We start from the raw sequence: 22,843 nt of genomic DNA on the forward strand, positions 1-22,843 counted from the left end.
TCAGGGTTAAATGGATTAAGGGTGGTGCAAGATGTGCTTTGTTAAACAGATGCTTGAAGGCAGCATGCTCGTTAAGAATCATCACCACTCCCTAATCTCAAGTACCCAGGGACACAAACACTGCAAAAAAAAAAAAGGCCGCAGGGTCCTCTGCCTAGGAAAACCAGAGACCTTTGTTCACTTGTTTATCTGCTGACCTTCCCTCCTCTATTGTCCTATGACCCTGCCAAATCCCCCTCTGCGAGAAACACCCAAGAATGATGAATTAAAAAAAAAAAAAGAGAGAATTGCTTGAATCCGGGAGGCAGAGGTTGTAGTGAGCCGAGGTCGCGCCAGCACAAGACTCCATTTCAAAAAAAAAAAGTAAAACAGAAGGCACAAATAAATAAAATGAGCCCTGACTACTACTCCATTTCAAAAAAAAAAAAAAAAAGTAAAACAGAAGGCACAAATAAATAAAATGAGCCCTGACTACTACCTAACTTCCCTTCTAATTCTATTAACTTGAAACTACAGCAGAGCTTCCCTAACTGTGGCAGATCCAAACATGGATTACAGGTTTATCAAGATAATAATTCCCTTGGCCCTTGGACCAGCCTGGTAGGCCTAGAGCAATGAAAGATCTCTGATACCCTCCAGTTGTGAGCCTCCTCTTCCTTATGTACCAGGAAAACATCAGTTTCTACTAATGCCTTGGAAAAAAGGAAGCATTGATTTGGAGAACAACTAACTCTTCCAGCTTCACACTTAAGAACAGCATACATGGCCGGGCGCGGTGGCTTGTGCCTGTAATCCCAGCACTGCGGGAGGCTGAGGCAGGCAGATCACCTGTGGTCGGAGGTTCGAGACCAACCTGACCAACATGGATAAACTCCATCTCTACTAAAAATGCAAAATTAGTCGGATGTGGTGGTGCATGCCTGTAATCCCAGCTACTCAGGAGGCTGAGGCAGGAGAATCACTTGAACCCGGGAGGCTGAGGTTACGGCGAGCCAAAATCATGCCACTGCACTCCAGCCTGGGCAATAACAGCGAAACTCCATTTCAAAAAAAAAGAACAGCATACACTACAATGTTACTAACATTATGCAATCAGTGTTTTCTCTACATTTAATGCAAAACTACATAATTTACGGCAGTTTTTTATGCTCTCCATTTTCTTAATATTTAAAATACCATAAAGAATCTTTATAATTAATAAGTATCTTGATGGTAGTCCTCAAAGGGAAGTAAAATACAAGTTAAAGCTGGTAACAAAATAATCTCAAATACGAAATAATTTTGTTACCCATAAAGTTAATAGGATAGAGCACATGAAGAAATGCAGACCTGACAAGTCCCCCCTTATCTGCAGTTTCACTTTCCACAGTTTCAATTGCCTAGAGTCAACTACAGTCTGAAAATATTAAATGGAAAATTCCAGAAACAAACAATTCATAACTTTTAAACTGTACTGTTCTGAACAGTGTGATGAAATCTTGTGCCCTCCCATTCCATTCTGCCCAGAACATGAATCATCCCTTTCTCCGAACTATCCATGCTGTATATATATGCCACCCAGCCCATTAGTCACCTAGTAGCCATCTCAGTTATCAGATTGACTGTCAATGTATCACAAGGCTTCTGTTTAAGTAACCTTTATTGTACTTAATAATGGCCTCAAAGCACAAGAGTAGTGATGCTAGCAGTTTGGAAATGTCAAAGAAGAAGGGTGAGTATAATACAATAAGATACTATAAGAGAGGCTGGGCACAGTGGCTCATGCCTGTAATCCTGGCACTTTGGGAGGCTGAGGCAGGAGGATCGCTTGAAGCCAGGAGTTCAAGACCAACTTCAGCAATAAAGCCAGACCTGACTCACAAAAAATTTTTACAAATTTGCTGGGTGTTGGTGCATACCTATAGTCCTAGCTAACTGGGAGGCTGAAGCAGGAGGATCACTTGAGCCCAGCAGTTTGAGGCTGCAGTGAGATATGATGGCACCACTGCACTCCAACCTGGGCAACAGAGACTCTGCCTCTAAAAATAAATAAATGAAATAAATTTTTTTAAAAAGAAGATATTGGCTGGGCGCGGTGGCTCATGCCTGTAATCCCAACACTTTACGAGCTGAGGGGGGAAGATCACCTGAGGTCAGGAGTTTGAGACCAGCCTGACCAACATGGAGAAACCCTGTCCCTACTAAAAATACAAAATTAGCCAGGCGTGGTGGCGCATGCCTGTAATCCCAGCTACTTGGGAGGGTGAGGCAGGAGACTTGCTTAAACCCGGGAGGCAGTGGTTGCAGTGAGCCGAGATCACACCATCGCACTCCAGCCTGGGCAACAAGAGTGAAACTCCATCTCAAAAAAAAAAAAAAGATATTGTGGCTCACACCTGTAATCCCAGCAATTTGGGAGGCCGAGGCGGGCAGATCACGAGGTCAGAAGATGGAGACCATCCTGGCTAACACGGTGAAACCCCGTCTCTACTAAAAACACAAAAAATTAGCCAGGTGTGGTGGCATGCGCCTGTAGCCCCAGCTACTCAGGAGGCTAGGGCAGGAGAATCGCTTGAACCTGGGAGGCAGAGGTTGCAGTGAGCTGAGATCGCACCATTGCACTCCAGCCTGGGCGACAGAGCAACGTCTCAAAAAAAAAAAAAAAGAGAGACAGACGCACACAACATTCATGTAACTTTTATTACAGTATATTGTTATAATGGTTCTATTTTTTATTAGCTTTTGTTAATTTCTTACTATTTCTAATGTAAAAATTAAACTTTATCATAGTACATATGTATAGGGAAAAACATAGCATATATAAGTTTTGCTACTATCTGTGGTTCCAGGCATACCATTGGGGGTCTTAGAACACATCTGCCGTAGATAAGGAGGAACTACTGTAACTACCGTATGACAGACTTACTCCATTTATCTAGATTTTCTTCGTTTCATTCAATGTATATTTATTAAATCCCTACTATATGTCAGATACCAGGGAAAACCACAAATGAAAAAGAATGAATCATAATTACTGGATCTTTTTTTTTTTTTTTTTTTTTTTTTTGAGTAGAAGTCTCTTGTCCCCCAGGCTGGAGTGCAGTGGCGTGATCTTGGCTCACTGCAACCTCTGCCTCCCAGGTTCAAGCAATTCTCCCACCTCAGCCTCCCGAGTAGCTAGGATTACAGGCGCCTACCACCACACCCAGCTAATTTTTGTACTTTTTTTTTTTTAGTAGAGACGAGGTTTCACCATGTTGGCCAGGCTGGTCTCGAACTCCTGACCCTAGGTGAGCCGCCCACCTCGGCCTCCCAAAGTGCTGGGATTACAGCCATGAGCTACCGTGCCCGGCCCCTCAAGGATCTTAAGATTCCATTGAAAAGTAGTACAGACATGACACAAACAAATAATTGCAATATGGTGCGGTTACATTAATGACAGGCAATAGAGTGGCAAGTACATGGACCCTAGATCCAAACCGCCTGGGTTTGAATCCTGGCTCTAACATTTATCAGTTTTATTACCTAAAGTAGATACCCTCTCTGTGCCTACAGTTGTTCTCTATATGAACATGTAATGCACTTAGTGCCTGGTATAGAGTAAACACTAAACTCACCATTATTTTTATAATTATCACTATTAAACATTATATTATGAAAAATGTTTCACTTGGTTAGGCACCTAACCTGAACTGGAGGTTAAAAAGAAGATAAAACGTTCCCTCTATAGTCAGCAATAAGCCAACTAAATTCCTAAAACAGCAGTCACTAAAGCAATCCATATCACCTTAAGGCTATTTAAATAACGTTTTAAAACTTACCAAATATAACTAAGACAAAATTTAAAACTATTCTACACTCATATACTTTGTATATAGCCATATGGAAACCTACACAGGTTCTTTATCAGACAGCCCCTCAATATTATTCAAAACCAACAAATGTAAAAGTGAAAGAATGCAAATACACTGCAAACTTCATGTTCTTTACCTCTGATTTGCACTAAAAAGGAATAAAGGGGCTGGCTAACTATCACTTGCTCCTTCTAATGCTGACATTTCTTTATTTGGCTCCAGTTTGAACTAATGATACTTAAGGGTTGTTTATTTGAGAATGGATCTATCCTGCATAGAAACCAGAATATATTTCACAGATAAGCATAGAAATCCAAACAAGGGCCAGGCACAGTGGCTCATATCTGTAACCCCAGCACTTTGGGAAGTTGAGGTAGGAGGACTGCTTGAGTCTTGGAGTCTGAGACCAGCCTGGGGAACATTGCAAAACCCCATCTCTACAAAAATTTAAAAATTAGCCAGGTGTGGTGGCACATGCCTGCCATCCCAGCTCTCCGGGAGGCTGTGGTGGGAGAGTAACTTGAGCCCAGGAGGCTGCAGTAAGCCATGACTGCGCCACTGCATTCCAGCCTGGATGACAGAGAAAGACCTGTCTCAAAAAAAAAAAAAAAAGAAAGAAAGAAATCCCAACAAACAAGATCAGAAACTAGAAACTTAAGACTTTTGTCTTAATGTTAACACTATATAAACTCTTCCTCTTTGAAAAATATGCCCTCTGTTTGTCACTATTGTCTTGGCAATTTGTTATACTTTCTCACAAGCAAAGAAACCTATTTCAGACTTGCGTTCACACTTATCAAACTATCACTTAAACAGAGTATTTAAGGTCTGGTGCAGTGGTTCACACCTGCAATCCCAGCACTTTGGGAGGCCAAGGTGGGCGTCAACAGTTTGAGAGCAGCCTGGCCAAAATGGGGAAACCCCATCTCTACAAAAATTTAAAAATTAGCCAGATTTGGTGGCACACACCTGTAATCCCAGCGACTTGGGAGGCTGAGGCACAAGAATCGCTTCAACCCAGGAGACGGAGGCTGTAGTGAGCCGAGATAGTGCCACTGCACTCCAGCCTGGGCAATAAGAGTGAGACTCTATCTCAAATAATAATAATAATAATATTTAATAAAAACTCTTTGAATGACACAAATTACCACTTAGGCAAAAAGAACCTTGGTATTTACAGGGGTAAAAAGTTCAAATAAATAATAAACTTCATTTATTATTATATATAAGCCAAGGGAATTTATTATATGCAAGGGAATCACTGTTCAGACAATGAGCTGAGGGGCCAGAATTTGTGAGACAGAAGGGGTCCTTTTCACACAATATTTACTTGAAGTTTCACAATAATCAAAGGTATCTGCTTTTAGCCCAGTTATTCATGTATACACATCAACAAGATTTAAATTAACCAAAATGTTAAATGTTTATTAAGCAGCCACCATATAATGTAGGTTTTGGAACTAGTATTTAAATGGAAGAGTATATCTTCAGAGTAAAGTTCCATTGAGAAATAGAAAAGTCTGTAAACCCAGGTCTTGTCTTATAACAAGAAACTGATACTGACTTCTGTAACAAAGCTAAATAGTCTCTTGATGTGCAGTTGGCACAATTCCAGAAATCTAAACTACTAGCAAATTTGCTTATATCTGGTATAACTGGCCCGGGCGTGGTGGCTCATGCCTGTAATCCCAGCACTTTGGGAGGCCGAGGCAGGTGGATCATCTGAGGTCTCGAGTTCGAGACCAGGCTGGCCAACATGGTGAAACCCTGTCTCTACTAAATATACAAAAATTAGCTGGGCGTGGTGGTGCACACCTGTGATCCCAGCTACTCGGGAGGCTGAGGCAGGAGAGTTGCTTGAACCTGGGAGGCAGAGGTTGCAGTGAGCAAGATCATGCCATTGCACTCCAGCCTGGGCAACAAGAGTGAAACTCTGTCTCAAAAAACAAAAACAAAAACAAACAAACAAACAAAAAAAAAATATATATCTGGTATAACTGTTACTATATCTAAAGAAAGGGATGAGAAACAAACCTTTAATTTCTACTTGAAATGATCTTTCATTTTTGCAAAGAGAAAAGGGTACATAACTAATATCCAGAGTTAATAAAAGCCTATTAAGGATTATTTTAAAACAAGTTCTTTAAAAAAAAAAAAAGAAAGTTCTACTAGTTGCAGTGAGCCGATATTGCGCCACTGTACTCCAGCCTGGGCGATACAGCAAGACTCCACCTCAAAAAAAAAAAAAACAGACACATGCCCATAGGTCTTTTAGGATGACTGGACATATCACAAAAAAATGGCCTTTTTCTTCAAATAAAAACTTACACAAAGAAGCAACAATTGGCCAGGCACAGTGGCTCACACCTTTAATCCCAGCACTTTGGGAGGCCGAGGCGGGCGGATCACAAGGTCAGGAGATCGAGACCATCCTGGCTAATACGGTAAAACCCCGTCTCTACTAAAAATACAAAAATTAGCTGGGCGTGGCGGCGTGCGCCTGTAGCCCCAGCTGCTGGGGAGGCTGAGGCAGGAGAATGGCATGAACCCGGGAGGCAGAGCTTGCAGTGAGCCGAGACTGCGCCACTGCACTCCAGCCTGGGCGACAGAGCGAGACTCCATCTCAAAAAGAAAAAAAAAAAAATTAAAAGAAGCAACAATTTCATGCCTTAAAAGTAATTTTCTGATTTTACTTTTCTCTTTTTTTTATTTTATATATATATATATATATATACACACACACACATACATGTGGAAGGCCAAATCTATCCCTGTTCCCAATCCAAACTATTTTTTTTTTTTTTTTTGAGACAGAGTCTTGCTCTGTCGCCCAGGCTGGCGTGCAGTGGCACAATCTCCGATCACTGCAACTTCCGCCTCCTGGGTTCAGGCGATTCTCCTGCCTTCAGCCGCCCAAGTAGCTGGAATTACAGGTGCCTGCCACCACGCCCAGCTAATTTTTGTGTTTTTAGTAGAGACGGTGTTTCACCATGTTGGCCAGGCTGTTCTCAAACTCCTGACCACAGGTGATCCGCCCACCTAGCCCTCCCAAAATGCTGGGATTATAGGTGTGAGCCACCACACCTGGCTGCCCCCAATTCAAACTTTAACATCTCATACAACTTCCCATTCTCTTAAACTCTAAAATTACATGGGCTTACACATGACTTCAGGTTTTTTCCTGTTGCTGTGGTAGAAAAGTGTTGAGAAATGTACCTTAGCTAGTTCTGAAGGAAAATATTTTTTTTTTTGAGACAGAGTCTCTGTCACCCAGGCTGGCGTGCAGTGGCACGATCCTGGCTCACTGCAACCTCTGCCTCCCGGATTCAAGCAATTCTCTGCCTCAGCCTCCTGAGTAGCTGGGATTACAGGCACCCACCACCACACCCAGCTAATTTTTTTATTTTTAGTAGAGATGGGGTTTCACCATCTTCGCCAGGCTGGTCTTGAACTTCTGACGTCATGATCCACCCGCCACAGCCTCCCAAAGTGCTGGGATTACAGGCGTGAGCCACCGCACCCAGCATTGAATATATATTATGTATCTAAAATAATTTAATGTTTTATCAGAATCTCTCTTCAAATCTTCTTTTCCATTAAGTTTTCATTTCTCTCCTGACTCTCTTAGTAAGAACACTAACTGGGCTTCCGTGAGATACAGATCATTATGAGCTTAGCAACATTCGGTTACGCATATTCAAAACTTTTCAGTCAGGTCGGGCGCGGTGGCTCACGAGGCCAGGAGTTCAAGACCAGCCTAACAAACATGGTGAAACCCCATCTCTACTAAAAATACAAAAATTAGCCGGGTGTGGTGGCACACGCCTGTAATCCCAGCTACTCAGGAGGCTGAGGCAGAAGAATTGCTTGAACCCCAGAGGCGGAGGTTGCAGCAAGCTGAGATCGTTGGGCGACAGAGCTAGACTCCATCTCAAAAAAAAAAAAAAAAAAAAGAACTTTTCAGTCACCTGAATTCTATCCCGACATTTTTAGTACAGGAAGATAAAAAACAAACGAGCTGAAACCATGCCAGCTGGAAGGTACACATTTATATTACTAGATCTACCTATCTACATACCACTTTAAAACCACACATCGAATTTAAACATTCTCTACCTGCAACAAAGAAAGCCTTGTTGCTTTGATATACCTGGCTAAAGTACTTCTATTTTTCTCCACAGTTAAAGAAATTAAATAATCACTCTTTCATTTACCAGACAATTTTTTAAAAGCTGGCACTCACTCAAGTCCATTTGAAGAATCTGTTCTTCCAGCAGTTTGATCTAATTTACAATCAATTGAACTTAAGTACTTCTCGGGAACAGTATGTTCAACTGCTACTACTTTGACTTTCTATAGACAAAATAGTTTAAGAAAAAATCATAAATGTTATGAGGCCTTAAAATGAAACTTCTTTTCAGTATAATGTAAAGGAGAGAGGAAATCAAAATATAAAATGTAAGTTAAAAGATCAAATGTGTAAATTATTTTATTTTATTTATTTATTTTTTTTTTTTTTGAGACGGAGTCTCGCTCTGTCGCCCAGGCTGGAGTGCAGTGGCGCGATCTCGGCTCACTGCAAGCTCCGCCTCCTGGGTTCACGCCATTCTCCTGCCTCAACCTCCCGAGTAGCTGGGACCACAGGCGCCCGCCACCACGCCCGGCTAATTTTTTGTATTTTTAGTAAAGACGGGGTTTCGCCGAGTTAGCCAGGATGGTCTCGATCTCCTGACCTTGTGATCCGCCCGCCTCGGCCTCCCAAAGTGCTGGGATTACAGGCGTGAGTCACCGCGCCCGGCCGTAAATTATTTTATATTAAAGAAGTCTCAGAGTAACCAATAACCATTTTGACAAGGAATGTCTAGGTGAAATCAAAAGTAAAAAGGCAACCAGGTGTGGTGGCTCTTGCTGTAATCCCAGCAACCTGCAAGGCCGAAGAGGTCAGATCCCTTGAGCCCAGGAGTTCAAGACCAGCCTGGGCAATATAGGAAGACCCCCCCCCCCCCATATCTATAAAAAAATACAAATACGAATATTAGCCAGGCATGGTGGTACACGCCTGTAATATCAGCTACTTGGGAGGGTGAGGTGGGAGGATGGCTTGAGACCAGGAGACAGAGGTTGTGGTAGTTGAGATCATGCCACTGCCCCCCAACCTGGGTGACAGAGCGAGACTCTCTCAAAAAAAAAAAAGTAAAAAGCAATCCAGCTCCAATACTGATGTACTTGTAAGAGTTTATGCCAAACTTGGTATCTATTTAAAAAGAAGCTCATACGGGAATAAGATTTCCAGTCAAAATGGACTACTTTCATACTAAAATTATAAGGTCTAAAACAGTTCTCATTTTATAGACACTAATGGAGTTCCACATTCTATACCATGTTTCTTTTTAGCATGTTCTTCCCCTGTAACTAACTCCATTATTTAGCTTCTAATCTTCATATTGTCTCATAAAGCAAATGTTTTTCTCCGAATTAGGAGTATGACTTATCTCAATTTTAAACTATAGTACAAAAAGAAAAAAAAAACTTTAAGAAAAACATAAAAACGAAGCCTCTTTGAGGAGCCTTTCATGTTCAAAGTACTTAATTTTTCAAATAACTCATCAGCTTTATTACGCATATTATATTCATTTTATACTTATGAAAATGTGATTTCCCTAGTATCACAAAATAAGTTAATCTTGGAAGCAGAATTTAAATTGTGACATTTGGCCGGGTGTGGTGGCTCACATCTGTAATCCCAGCACTTTGGGAGGCAGGCAGATCACCTGAGATCAGGAGTTCAAGACCAGCCTGGCCAACATAGCAAAACCCTGTCTCTACTAAAAATACAAAAATTAGCTAGGTATGATGGTGGACACCTGTAATCTCAGCCACTCAGGAGGCTGAGGCAGGGAGAACTGCTTGAACCCACGAGGCAGAGATAGCAGTGAGCTTAGATGACGCCACTGCACTCCAGCCTGGGCATCAGAGCAAGACTCTGTCTCAAAAAAAATAAAAATAAAAATAAATTTAAAAGTAAAATAAATTGTGACATTTACTTTATTTCACAATACTGTTAGGTTATACTATTCAATATTTCCCATAAACATTTTTACCCTTTTTCTTTTTCTTTTTTTGAGTCAGGGTCTCATTCTGTCGCACAGGCTGGAGTGCAGCGGCGCAGTCATGGCTCACTGCAGCCTCGGCCACCTGGGCTCAATAGAGCCTCCCACCTCAGCCTCCCAAATAGCTGGGATTACAGGCACGCACCACTATGCCTAGCTAATATTTTTGTTTGTTTGTTTGTTTTTGTTTCGCCATGTGGCCCAGGCTGGTCTCAAACTCATGGGCTCAGGGATCTGCTCGCCTCAGCCTCCCAAAGTGCTGGGATTATAGGCGTGAGCCACTTCACCCAGCTGAATTTACCCATTTCTAAAGTAACAAACATTGAAGTCTTAACCTGAAAATCTCTCTCTCTCTCTCTCTCACACACACACACGCACACACACACACCCCACATATGCACATGCAGACAGCAAATTAAAATGGAAAACAGCTCTTACCTTCATCTCCTTCTGGTGCATATGAAGCTGTAATAATATCAATATCAGCACAATTCATCACAATCTGATTGGTCGCCTGCCTCACCTAAGGGGAAAAGGAAAATCAACAGTGTCAGAAATAGCCTAGATTAATAGTATATACAACTTGGCCAGGTGTGTTGGCACACCTGTAATCCCAGCACTTTGGGAGGCCAAGCAAAGAGGATCGATTGAGCCCAGGAGTTTGAGAGCAGCCTGGAAAACATGGCGAAACCCCATCTCTACAAAAAATACAAAAATTGGCCAGGAGTCGTGATGTGTGCCTATAGTCCCAGCTACTCGGGAGGTTGAAGTGGGAGGACTGCTTGAGCCCAGGAGGTTGAGGCTGCAATAAGCTGTGATTGTGCAGCTGCACTCCATCCTGGGCAACTGAGCAAGACTCTGTGTCTCTCAAATAATAATAATAATGATGTTCGTAAGACTTGAACTAATATCACAGTCAATTTTTTAAAATCCAGACTTTGCTAAAACCTAGACTGAGAATTTATGCATCAATGGTACAAATAAATGAAGTTTTAATAATCCAAAGCAACTCATATTTTCCAAATTATATTAAAAACAATAATGGATGTTTAAGTATTTCACATCACTTACATCTAACCAATGAGCCAAATAAAATAATGTTTTCTACTTAAACTTTGATTTTAAACTATTAAAGGGCTGGGCACAGTGGCTCATGCCTGTAATCCCAACACTTTGGGAGGCTGAGGCAGGAGGATTACTTGAGGTCAAAAATTCAAGACCAGCTTGGGCAACACAGTGAGACAAAAAAAAAATTTTAATTAGGTGGGTGTGATGGTATCCACCTATAGTCCTAACTACTGGAGAGGCTGAGGGAGGAGGATCCCTTAAGCCCAGGAGGTCAAGCTAGGCTGCAGTGAGCTATGATTACATCACTGACCTCCAGCCTGAACAACAGAGTGAGACTCTGTCTCAAAAAATAAAAATAGGCTGGGGGCATCGGCTCACACCTGTAACCTTGGCACCTTGGGAGGCCGAGGCAGGCGGATCACTTGAGGTCAGGAGTTTGAGATCAGCCTGGCCAACATGGTGTAACCCTATCTCTACTAAAAATTAGCCAGGTCTCGTGGCACACACCTGTAATCCCAGCTACTCAAGATGCAGGGGCAGGAGAATCACTTGAACCCAGGAGGTGAGCTTGCAATGGGCTGAGATCGCACCATTGCACTGCAGCCTGGGTGACAGAGTGAGCCTACGTCTCAAAAAAAAAAAAAAAAATACAAAAATCAGCCAGGCAAGGTGGCATAGGCCTGTAATTCCAGCTACTCAGGGGGCTGAGGCATGACCATTGCTTAAACCCGGGAGGCAGAGATTGCAGTGGGCTGAAATCCTGCCACTACACTCCAGCCTGGTAACAGAGTGAAACTCTATCTCAAAATAAATAAATAAATAAATAAATAAATAAATAAATAAATAAATACGTATAATTTCATAAAAATCTTAATTAGGAAACATTTCTTACAACATATTGCAATAATTATATATTTTAACCTGCACATCAAACTCACCATGAAGCCTTCTGTGAGGATAGAGGAAGAAGGCTGACACTATAAATTATGTCAAAACTTCACACAATAACTCTTACCACCGAGTGTGGTGGCTCACACCTGTAATCCTAGCACTTTTGGAGGGTCAGGCAGGCAGATCACTTGAGGCCAGGAATTCAAGACCAGCCTGGCTGACATAGAGTAGAGAGACCCCATCTCCACTAAAAATACAAAAATTAAGGCCGGGCATGGTGGCTCACGCCTGTAATCCCAGCACTTTGGGAGGCCGAGGCAGGCGGATCATGAGGTCAGGAGATCGAGACCATCCTGGCTAACATGGTGAAACCCCGTCTCTACTAAAAATACAAAAAATTAGCCGGGCATGGTGGCAGGTGCCTGTAGTCCCAGCTACTCGGGAGGCTGAGGCAGGAGAATGATGTGAACCTGGGAGGCGAAGCTTGCAGTGAGCGGAGATTGTGCCACTGCGCTCCAGCCTGAGCAACAGAGCAAGACTCTGTCTCAAAAATAAATAAATAAATAAATAAATAAACAAACAAACTAGCATCTTGGTCCATGTTTTCCTGTGCACACATGAGAGAATTTTTCCATGGAAAGGAACCTAATAGTGGACTTTCTGGATTGTTGGACATAAATCTTCAACTTTACCAAGAACTGCCAAATTATCCTCTAGAGTGGTGTCAACTGACATTCCCATGAGCAAAGAATGAAGAAATCCCACTTTCAGCATGTTCTGAAAAACTTTAATATTTTTGACAATCTAATGGGTATTAAATGATAGTCCTGGCCAGGCACAGTGGCTCACGCCTGTAATCCCAGCACTTTGGGAGGCTGAGGTGGGTGGATCACTTGAGGTCAGGAGTTCACCACCAGCCTGACCAACATGGTGAAACCCCATTTCTACTAAAAAAAAAAAAAAAAAAAAAAAATTAGCCAGGCCTGTGGTGCGCGCCTGTAATCCCAGCTACTTGGAAGGCTGAAGCAGGAGAATCACTTGAACCCAGGCAGTGGAGGTTGCAGTGAGCTAGACTGAGCCATTGCACTCCAGCCTGGGCAACAAGAGCAAAACTTTGTCTCAAAAATTTAAAAAAAAAAAATTTTTTTTTACTGATAGTCCATTGGTTTAATCAGAATTTCCCTGATTACTAATAACATTGGTTACTATGCATCTTTTCGCATGTGTGTGTGTGTGCGCGCCATTAAGTTTTTCCACTGTGAACTGCTTGTTTAACACTCTTGTGCATTTTTCTTTTTTTTTTTTTTTTTTGAGATGGAGTCTCGCTCTCTCGCCCAGGCTGGAGTGCAATGATGCGATCTTGGCTCACTGCAACCTCCGTCTCCTAGGTTCAAGCGATTCTCCTGCCTCAGCCTCCTGAGTAGCTGGGATTACAGGTGCGCACCACCACACCCATCTAATTTTTGTATTTTTAGTAGAGATGGGGTTTCACCTTGTTGGTCAGGCTGGTCTCAAACTCCTGACCTCGTGATTCGCCCGTCTCAGCCTCCCAAAGGGCTGAGATTACAGATGTGAGCCACCACGCCCGGCCTCTTGTGCATTTTTCAATTTAGTCATAACCTTGCTTATATGCATTTATTTTGTTGTTTTAAACAAAACTTCAAATTCATTTCCAGACATTTGAATGTTCTAAATCTAAAATAACAAAAACACAGATGCCCTAAATCACAAAGAAATGCTTCCTGAGGCAGGTAAGTGTAGCAAGCCATGTGGAAGCTGTGCACAACCCCTTAAAAGGAGGAGATGGTAGCCATTTCTTGGAGCCAATGAATTATCACTATGGTGACTGGCAGGTTTAGTGCTGACAGATCTTCCATTTTTTTTTTTTTTTTTTTTTTTTGAGACGGAGTTTCGCTCTTGTTGCCCAGGCTGGAGTGCAATGGCGTGATCTCGGCTCACCGCAACCTCCGCCTCCCAGGTTCAAGCGATTTTCCTGCCTCAGCCTCCCTAGTAGCTGGGATTACAGGCATGTGCCACCACGCCCGGTAAATTTTGTATTTCTAGTAGAGACGGGGTTTTTCCATGTTGGTCAGGCTGGTCTCGAACTCCCGACCTCAGGTGATCTGCCTGCCTCGGCCTCCCAAAGTGCTGGGATTACAGGCATGAGCCACCGCACCTGGCCTGATCTTCCAATTTTTTTTAAAAAAGCTACAAATTCAGATTTCATGTGCAGTCTATTTTTTATTAATGGTAACTAATTCAAGTTTTCAGAAACACTGTATAGACCAAACAAAATCTGTGTGCAGATCAACAATGCTCTTAGACAACTGAACATACCACAAAACTAGGTAAGAACATCAGAGTAGTACGATATCTGCATGAAAGACCTGTATATGGGTAATCATTTATTAATAACCAATACATATTTAAACATGATTAGCTGGCAACTAAAATTACCTGCCTAAATGAGAGACAGTAAATTACAAAGTCTATAATGAGCTATTCAAAATCTCTAACACATAAAGTGAAACTACTTTGGCTCACAAAAAAAATGCTTCTCATAAATCTTCATGTTTCAAAACAAAGATGTCATTTAATGAATGGCTTATCTTTTAAGCAGCAATATTCCTTCACACTATTTCACCAAAACATACCTAAATAGCACTAAAACCTTTGTGTCCAACTGGCGATTTATAGCACTAAAGTTGAACAAAAAAACAAAAAGAATTCTTTGCCTATTCAGAAGTTGACTTAAAAATTCAGAAACATGGCCGGGCACGGCGGCTCATGCCTGTAATCCCAGCACTTTGGGAGGCCAAGGTGGGTGGATCACGAGGTCAGGGGTTCGAGACCAGCCTGGCTAACGTGGTGAAACCCCATCTCTACTAAAAATACAAAGATTAGCTGGGCGTGGTGGCAGGCGCCTGTAATCCCAGCTACTCGGGAGGCTGAGGCAGGAGAATCGCTTGAACCCAGGAGGCGGAGGTTGCAGTGAGCCGAAATCGCGCCATTGCACTCCAACCTGGGCGACAAAAGCAAGACTCCATCTTAAAAAAAAAAAATCAGAAACACAAAGAAATGAAGCACTTACTGGGGTATGCTCCAATGGGTAAAATGAATAAAAACCTTTCTGAGTTTGAAGTTTATGCCAGCAAAATAATAACTGTGGTTTAGTTACTGGTCTTAATCATTATCTAGGCAACCACACTTTCATCCATCAACATCTACAGTGAATTTCACAGTAGCCAAGCAGTTAATCCACCAATGTCAAGATACCTGTACAACATTATACATGCCAAATCACACAGCACATTACTACTGCAACCATTTGAGAGAAAAGTATTTGTGCATTTTGGAAAGGCACCATGCACAACATCCAATTACAAGTACCTTCCAACTCCTCCTGTGTTTCAGGGAAGCTCATCTATTTATACTAATGAATTAAGCTGTTTCTCGAATTGCTACTAATTTTTTTTTTCCAGGATACTACCATTTCTGGAAGGGTGGGAGGGAGGAACCAAAGGAACAAAGGTACTTATCTTAAAAATAGAAATCCATTCACATTTTAAAAATTGGTCAGCATCTTGTCATATTAGAGATGCACTTATTTAAAAAGTTGACCAATAATGGGATAATCTATGTAAAGTCTCTGTTTTAGCACTTAGTGCCTCATATGTAGTCATCACTTAATAGATGTTAAGACATACACATACACACACACAGGTTAAATTGTGCTCTCATATCATCTAACAGCATTCACCTAACAGTTTATAAAGCTTCTGATCAGAATGATATGAAGTTTAAAAACTATGTATTGTATTATATGGCACTTTGGATATCAGCATATGTGTACTACCCCAAGAAGGTAATTTAAAATATCTGTTTGGACATAAGTGTATGTGCTGACTACAACTCAGTATAACACTGCTCTTTGTGATGTTGCTCTTCCAAACAATAGTGCTGACCTGATGGTGTAGTACATGATTTCTCACCGTTGACACCTTCATGTTAGTAAATATTAGCTGTGTGTTCCACTATCAAAAAAACAGGTAATAATTGAAAGAAATTTCAGCATTAAAATCTTCAGTTTCCCAGTTTAAAACACAAGTGAAACAAGGTTGGCATATAAAAGTGCATTGATAACAAGCTCATTTTCAATTTTTCTACTTGATGTTATTAAAGGATAGAATGTTAGTGTATCCTTGCTTTGTTTCAAACCCAGGATTAAGTCTTCTTGGCCTCCTATATAGACTGCACTTCAACTGAGCCAAATACTAAGTAAGGGCTGTACCAAAGAGGCAGCTTGACGCCTGGTAACAACTTTACAATGGAAGTTTCCTATGAGCTAGGGAGGCAGAAATCGGAGATAACATTTTCCTGAATGAGTCTTTACTACAGTCACTCAGGAACATATCTTACATGTAAGATAGTAAGACTCAAGAGGGTTTTTTTCTGATTGTCAATGTCCTGAGATTTCAGTAAAAGAAAATCTCCAGTGTGACAATTCCAAATGCCAGTCTGAAGCCTGAGTCAATTTGCCTAATAAAACTGATTTCACCATTAAAATAGCAATAATTGTTGCCTTGGTGGAACAGTTCTATAATAGCTAAAGACAAGAAGAAGCAGATAATTAGTAAACTCAAGTTGAGCCAAGTTTTCTAACAAGAAACATTGAAAAGAGCCACTTGCAGAAGGTCAAAAATAATTACCATTAATGTAAAAATGCAAAAGGCACAGAATGTTGGTATGTAATGTTTGTGGCTACTAATATGCAATTAAAGTTTTAAACTATACATAGGAATAAAAAGGAATAATACGCACCTACCTGAAGAAAGAAGTTACTTCTAGAGGCAGGGTGGGACAAGATGGAAATGGGCTTTAGTGGTATCTGTGACATTTTATTCCCCCCCAAAAAAAGCATGCACAGTCTGATGAAAATGGGGCAAAACGTTAACATCTGTTTAATCTCATAGTGTGTGACTTTCTTGTATTTCTAAAATATTTCCTAATTTAAAATAAAATTTTAAAGAGATTACAAGTGACCAAATAAACCAAGGACCACATACTTGTATGGTGTTCAAAACGAAATCACTAAAATCTAGAGAACTAATCTCAGTTAACAACAAAAGCCATCCGAAAGCTCAGTTATTTCCCACTGACTCACATACAGATTAGAGTAAGATTTACTTCATAATAAGAGCAGGCTCATTTATGTGGCAAAGTTCGGAGAAGCTTCACAGATAATTTACTACTCAAGACCACATTTACCCAGGTTGTATCAGAGTATCAGTTGTATCTAGAACCGGGAAGCTAAAAAAAAAAAAAAAAAAAAAGGCCTGGATGAAAAGCCAAAATAGGTGATACAAAGTCCGTACAATAAAACGCATAACCTTTACTCAGAAGAGAATCCAACAAACTCTCACACAGCAATTGATTTTTTAGCCCAAACAAGCTTGTTTATCTGGCTACTAAGGCTTCTTCAGATGAAGTTCAGTAAAATACAAGAGGGAAGAAATTGCACAACAGGCAGCAACAAGGCACAATAAGCAGCAAGAAGAATATGAGAGTAAGGAAAACAAAACAACTTTAAAGAACAGATACAGGCTGGCCGGGTTCGGTGGCTCAGGCCTGTAATCCCAGCACTTTGGGAGGCTGAGGCGGATGGATCACAAGGTCAGGAGTTCGAGACCAGCCTGGCCAATATGGTGAAACCCCTTCTCTACTAAAAATTCAAAAATTAGCCTGGCATGATGGCAGGTGCCTGTAGTCCCAGCTACTTGGGAGGATGAGGCAGGAGAATCGCTTAAACCCGGGAGGCGGAGGTTGCAGTGAGCTGAGATCACGCCACTGCACTCTGGCCTTGGCGACAGAGCAAGACTCTGTCTCCAAAAAAAAAAAAAAAAAAAAAAAAAAGAACAGATATGGACTAGGCGCGGTGGTTCATGCCTGTAATCCCAGCACTTTAGGAGGCAGAGGCGGGCGGATCACCTGAGGTCGGGTGTTTGAGACCAGCCTAGCTAACATGGTGAAACCTGGTCTCTACAAAAATACAAAAATTAGCCAGGTGTGGTGGCGTGCACCTGTAATCCTAGCTACTAGGGAGGCTGAGGCAGGAGAATCCCTTGAACTAGGGAAGTGGAGGTTGCAGTGAGCCGAGATCGCACCACTGCACACTCCAGCCTGGCCTAGGCAACAGAGCGAGACTCTGTCTCAAAAAAAAAAAAAAAAAAAAGAACAGATATGGCTAGGCGCGGTGGCTCACACTTGTACGCCCAGCACTTTGGCAGGCAGATCACCTGAGGTCAGGAGTTCAAGACCAGCCTGGCCAACATGGTGAAACCCTGTCTCTACTAAAAATACAAAATTAGCCAGGCGTGGTGGTGCATGCCTGTAATCCCAGCTACTAGTGAGGCTGAAGCAGGAGAACTGCCTGAACCTGGGAGGCGGAGGTTGTAGTGAGCCGAGATTGTGCCACTGCACTCCAGCCTGGGCAACAGAGCGAAACTCCATCTCAAAAAGAAAAAAAAAACAGATATGAAACTGATAAATTATAGTACATAGTTTGGGGTCAATGAGAGATGTTCAGAATAAAGTTCAGTATTTAAAAAAAAACAATGAAACAAACCTACACTATGAGGAATTGCAAAGCATACAAAGATAATGTATTTTAGAAATATTTCCATTCAGATTAGTCAACTTTTTTTTTTTTTTTTTAAGACAGGGTCTCGCTGTGTCACCCAGGCTGGAGTGCAATGGCGTGATCTCAGCTCACCGCAAACCTCCGCTCCTCCGCTTCCCGAGTTCAAGCAATTCTCCTGTCTCAGCTTCCCGAGTAGCTGGGATTACAGGCATGTGCCACCACGCCCGGCTAATTTTTGTATTTTTTTTGTAGAGACGGGGTTTCACCATGTTGTCCAGGCTGGTCTCAAACTTCTGACCTCATGATCCACCCACCTCAGCCTCCCAAAGTGCTGGGATTACAGGCGTGAGCCACCACACCCAGCCTAGTAAACTTTTTTTAAAATGTCTAAGGGCCTCAAAGGGTAAACTTCAGTTATCTGGAAAATTCACTGCAGAATTCATTGCCAGATGAATTAGACAAAGCTTAGCATACAAAATTGTTATACTTCTTTCCTCACAGATACATTTCAAAAAACAGAAAATCTGCACAAATTCAATTCCTTATCACCAATATTTTGAATTTAATTTTATATATATGAATTTTTTAAAGAAAATTTCTTCCTTTTTTTTTTTCCTGGAGACAGGGTCTTGCTATGTTGCCCACACTGGTATCAAACTCCTGTGCTCAAGCAATTCTCCCACCTCCACCTCCCAAAGTGCTAAGATTACAGGAGTGAGCCACAGTGTCGGCCAAAATGATTACATAGAAAATATGCAGAAAATGTCCAGGCACGGTGACTCATGCCTGTGATCCCAGCATTTTGAGAGGCCAAGGCAGGTGGATCACCTGAGGTCAGGAGTTTGAGACCAGCCTAGCCAACATGATGAAACCCTCTCTCTACTAAAAATACAAAAAACTAGCTGGGCTTGGTGGTGCGCGCCTGTAATCCCAGCTACTCTGGAGGCTGGGGCAAGAGAAATGCTTGAGCCTGGGAGGCAGAGGTTGCGGTGAGCCGAGATCGCGCCATTGCACTCCAGCCTGGGCAACAAGAACAAAACTCCGTCTCAAAAAACAAAACAAAACAAAACAAAAAAGAAGCCAGGCATGGTGGCTCGGTGGCTCACGCCCATAATCCCAGCACTTTGGGAGGCTGAGGCGGGTGGATCACCGGAGGTCGGGAGTTCGAGACCAGCCTGACCAACATGGAGAAACCCCGTCTCTACTAAAAACAGAAAAAATTAGCTGGGCGTGGTGACGCATGCCTGTAATCCCAGCTATTTGGGAGGCTAAGACAGGAGAATTGCTTGAACCTGGGGGGGCGGAGGCTGCGGTGAGCCGAGATCATGCCACTGCACTCCAGCCTGGGCAACAAGAGCGAAACTCCATCTCAAAAAAAAAAAAAAAAAGAGAGAGAAAATATGCAGAATTTGGGCAAAAAATTTGTAACACAGAATTGACAATAACCATTCAGGTGCCAAATTTTTAATCTGCCAAACAAACTACTATATTGGCAACTCTTCACTTAGTGCCAATTTAGTTATCTCCAACATGAATATTTTGTTAGTAGAGGCCAGGGGTTGGCTAGGATATCCTGATTTCTGGCCTTGAATGATAAACTTAGTTTCTCTGGCACAGGTAAAATATTTCCATAAGAGAAAGCCCAGCTGGGCAAGGTGGCTCACGCCTGTAATCCCAACACTTTGGGAGGCCGAGGAAGATGGAATGAGGTCAGGAGATCAAGACCATCCTGGCCAATATGGTGAAACCCCATCTCCACTAAAAATACAAAAAAATCAGCCAGGCATGGCGGCGTGTGCCTGTAGTCCCAGCTACTCAGGAGGCTGAGGCAGGAGAATTGCTTGAACCCGGGAGGCAGAGGCTGCAGTGAGCCAAGATCCCGCCACTGCACTCCAGCCTGGGTGGCAGAGCAAGACTCCATCTCAAAAAAAAAAACAACAACAAAAAAAGAATACCCAGTTATTGTACCAACCACTACACACTCATAATCATAAATAGTAGTCACACACATAAACTTATAATTCATTTTAATTAATTATCCACAAACGGAGAGGATCAAAATATGAAATATCTACAAAAGTCCATTGCTCTCAAGTATCCAGTGTAAACGGAGGGGACAGGGAATGAAATAAATTTTGGGCCTAGAGAAACTTCTGTATAATAACAAATTTTCAAAACCAGCTAGACCACACTAATGTGAAAGACAACTAATTTTTTTTTTTTTTTTTTTTGAGACAGGGTCTCGCTCTGTCGCCCAGGCTGGAGTGCAGTGGCGCAATCTCAGCTCACTGCAAGCTCCGCCTCCCAGATTCACGCCATTCTCCTGCCTCAGGTTCCTGAGTAGCTGGGACTACAGGCTCCCGCCACCACGCCCAGCTAATTTTTTGTATTTTAGTAGAGATGGGGTTTCACCGTGTTAGCCAGGATGGTCTCGATCTCCTGACCTCGTGATCCGCCCGCCTCGGCCTCCCAGAGTGCTGGGATTACAGGTGTGAGCCACCGTGCCCGGCCAAGACAACTAATTTTTAAATCACTGAACATGGACTAATTTCTTCACCTTCTGCAGCAGTCCACACCCCAGGCCAGGTTAAAAATCCACTAAGTTGGCCGGGCATGGTGGCTCATGCCTATAATCCCAGCCCTTTGGGAGGCCAAGGGAAGGGGATCACCTGAGGTCAGGAGTTCGAGACCAGCCTGGCCAACATGGCAAAACCCCATCTCTACTAAAAATACAAAAATTAGTTGGGCGTGATGGCACACACCTGTAGTCCCAGCTACCCAGGAGGCTGAGGCAAGGAGACTCGCTTGAACCCGGCACGCTTGAACCCGGCAGAGGGACAGGGTGGAGGCTGCAGTGAGTCGAGATCACACCACTTCACTCCAGCCTGGGAGAAAGAGCGAAACTCCGTCTCAAAAAAATAAAAATAAAAAATAAAATAAATCCACTAAGTTTCTAATAGGTAACCTGCACAAATACTCTGGGCTTATCGTAAAATTTTGTAACTAAAGCAACTAAGCAACTTGCATGTTTTGTGTTATGTGATTCCAACTGTTAGGAAACTGATCCAATATCAGTCATAAATATAGGTTTCTACAGATAAGAATTTTGTCGCCGGGCACAGTGGCTCACGCCTGTAATCCCAGCTCTTTGGGAGGCTGAGGCGGGCAGATCATGAGGTCAGGAGGTCGAGACCAAAGTAAAACCCCGTCTCTACTAAAAATACAAAAAATTAGCTGGGCGCAGTGGCGGGCACCTGTAGTCCCAGCTACTTGGGAGGCTGAAGCAGGAGAATGGTGTGAACCCGGAAGGCAGAGCTTGCAGTGAGGCGAGATTGTGCCACTGCACTCCAGCCTGGGCGACAGAGCGAGATTCCATCTCAAAAAAAGAATTTTGTCAATATTTTAAAATTCCCACAAGATACCATCTAATGCCACAATTTAAACGTATTGCTCTAATTCATGGATTTCAAAAACATTAATATATGCTTTTTACTTCTTACCAATGTTAATTCCTCTTTTACCCTTCCAAACATGTCAATTAGTACAATTTAAAAGTCCAATCATCCTTTAATAAAACCTGTTGGAATTCACTATTGTGTCATCTTTGTGTTGCCATCTAGCCTGAAAAGAATTTCTGGAAAAAAAGTGTTTCGAAAAGTTCATGCTACTTAAAAAATTTATTTATTTTTTATTTATTTCCTTGCATCAAATTAACAAGTCCCTGCTAATATCTAGTATATTACCATATGCTCACTCAATGGCACAAACCAGTCTTCCACAAAAGTAGAAAAGAGGTAAGGAGAAACATGTCACTGCCTGTTGTTCTATCCCGATACTTAAATCAAACTCACTTCTTTAATAAGTAATCATTTAAAAATCTGTACTTTTTTCTAGACTTTTCCCAAAATATGTTTGCCTCCAAAAATTATGAATCCATTTTGGCAACTAATAGGGTAAAGAAACAAATTTTTTTTAATGTTAGTCTTTTCACATAATGCGAACTCATTCATCACTAGGTTCTCTTTCCCAAAGGTTTGCCAAGTCACAAGACACACTACTGTTTACAATCCCTCCCATCTGCCCCTTGCCAATATATATCAAACACTCTAGTCACTTGGCTTAAGCCACAGTTTCCAAAATAACCTTCTCAAATTCTAATTTAGACCCAAGATGCATTCGTTCTGATTCATATTCTTAATGGAAAAATTTTAAATCACCTGATTTTCACTAAGTTCTGCCTTTTGATGCTGCCAAATCCTAGAGCCCTCTTGCTTTCACACCAGTGCCCCAAATGTGACAGC

General features: G+C 42.0%; 1 protein-coding gene across 5 annotated transcripts in view; it reads right to left on the minus strand.

The window, feature by feature from the left end:
- Positions 1-22,843, minus strand: part of NPEPPS (aminopeptidase puromycin sensitive) — a 101,556-nt gene that overhangs the window by 68,436 nt on the left and 10,277 nt on the right. For all 5 annotated transcript variants that reach the window (XR_008680074.2, XM_055387760.2, XM_055387759.2 and 2 more), the window contains one exon: positions 10,382-10,466. Coding sequence is in view for 4 of the 5 variants with exons in the window: in XM_055387760.2 (XP_055243735.1) it covers positions 10,382-10,466 (85 nt within the window). In the remaining variant the exon portion in view is untranslated. The remainder of the gene's footprint in view (positions 1-10,381; positions 10,467-22,843) is intronic.

This window comes from Gorilla gorilla, chromosome 4 (genome assembly GCF_029281585.2).
Source record: "Gorilla gorilla gorilla isolate KB3781 chromosome 4, NHGRI_mGorGor1-v2.1_pri, whole genome shotgun sequence".
Taxonomy (NCBI): domain Eukaryota; kingdom Metazoa; phylum Chordata; class Mammalia; order Primates; family Hominidae; genus Gorilla; species Gorilla gorilla.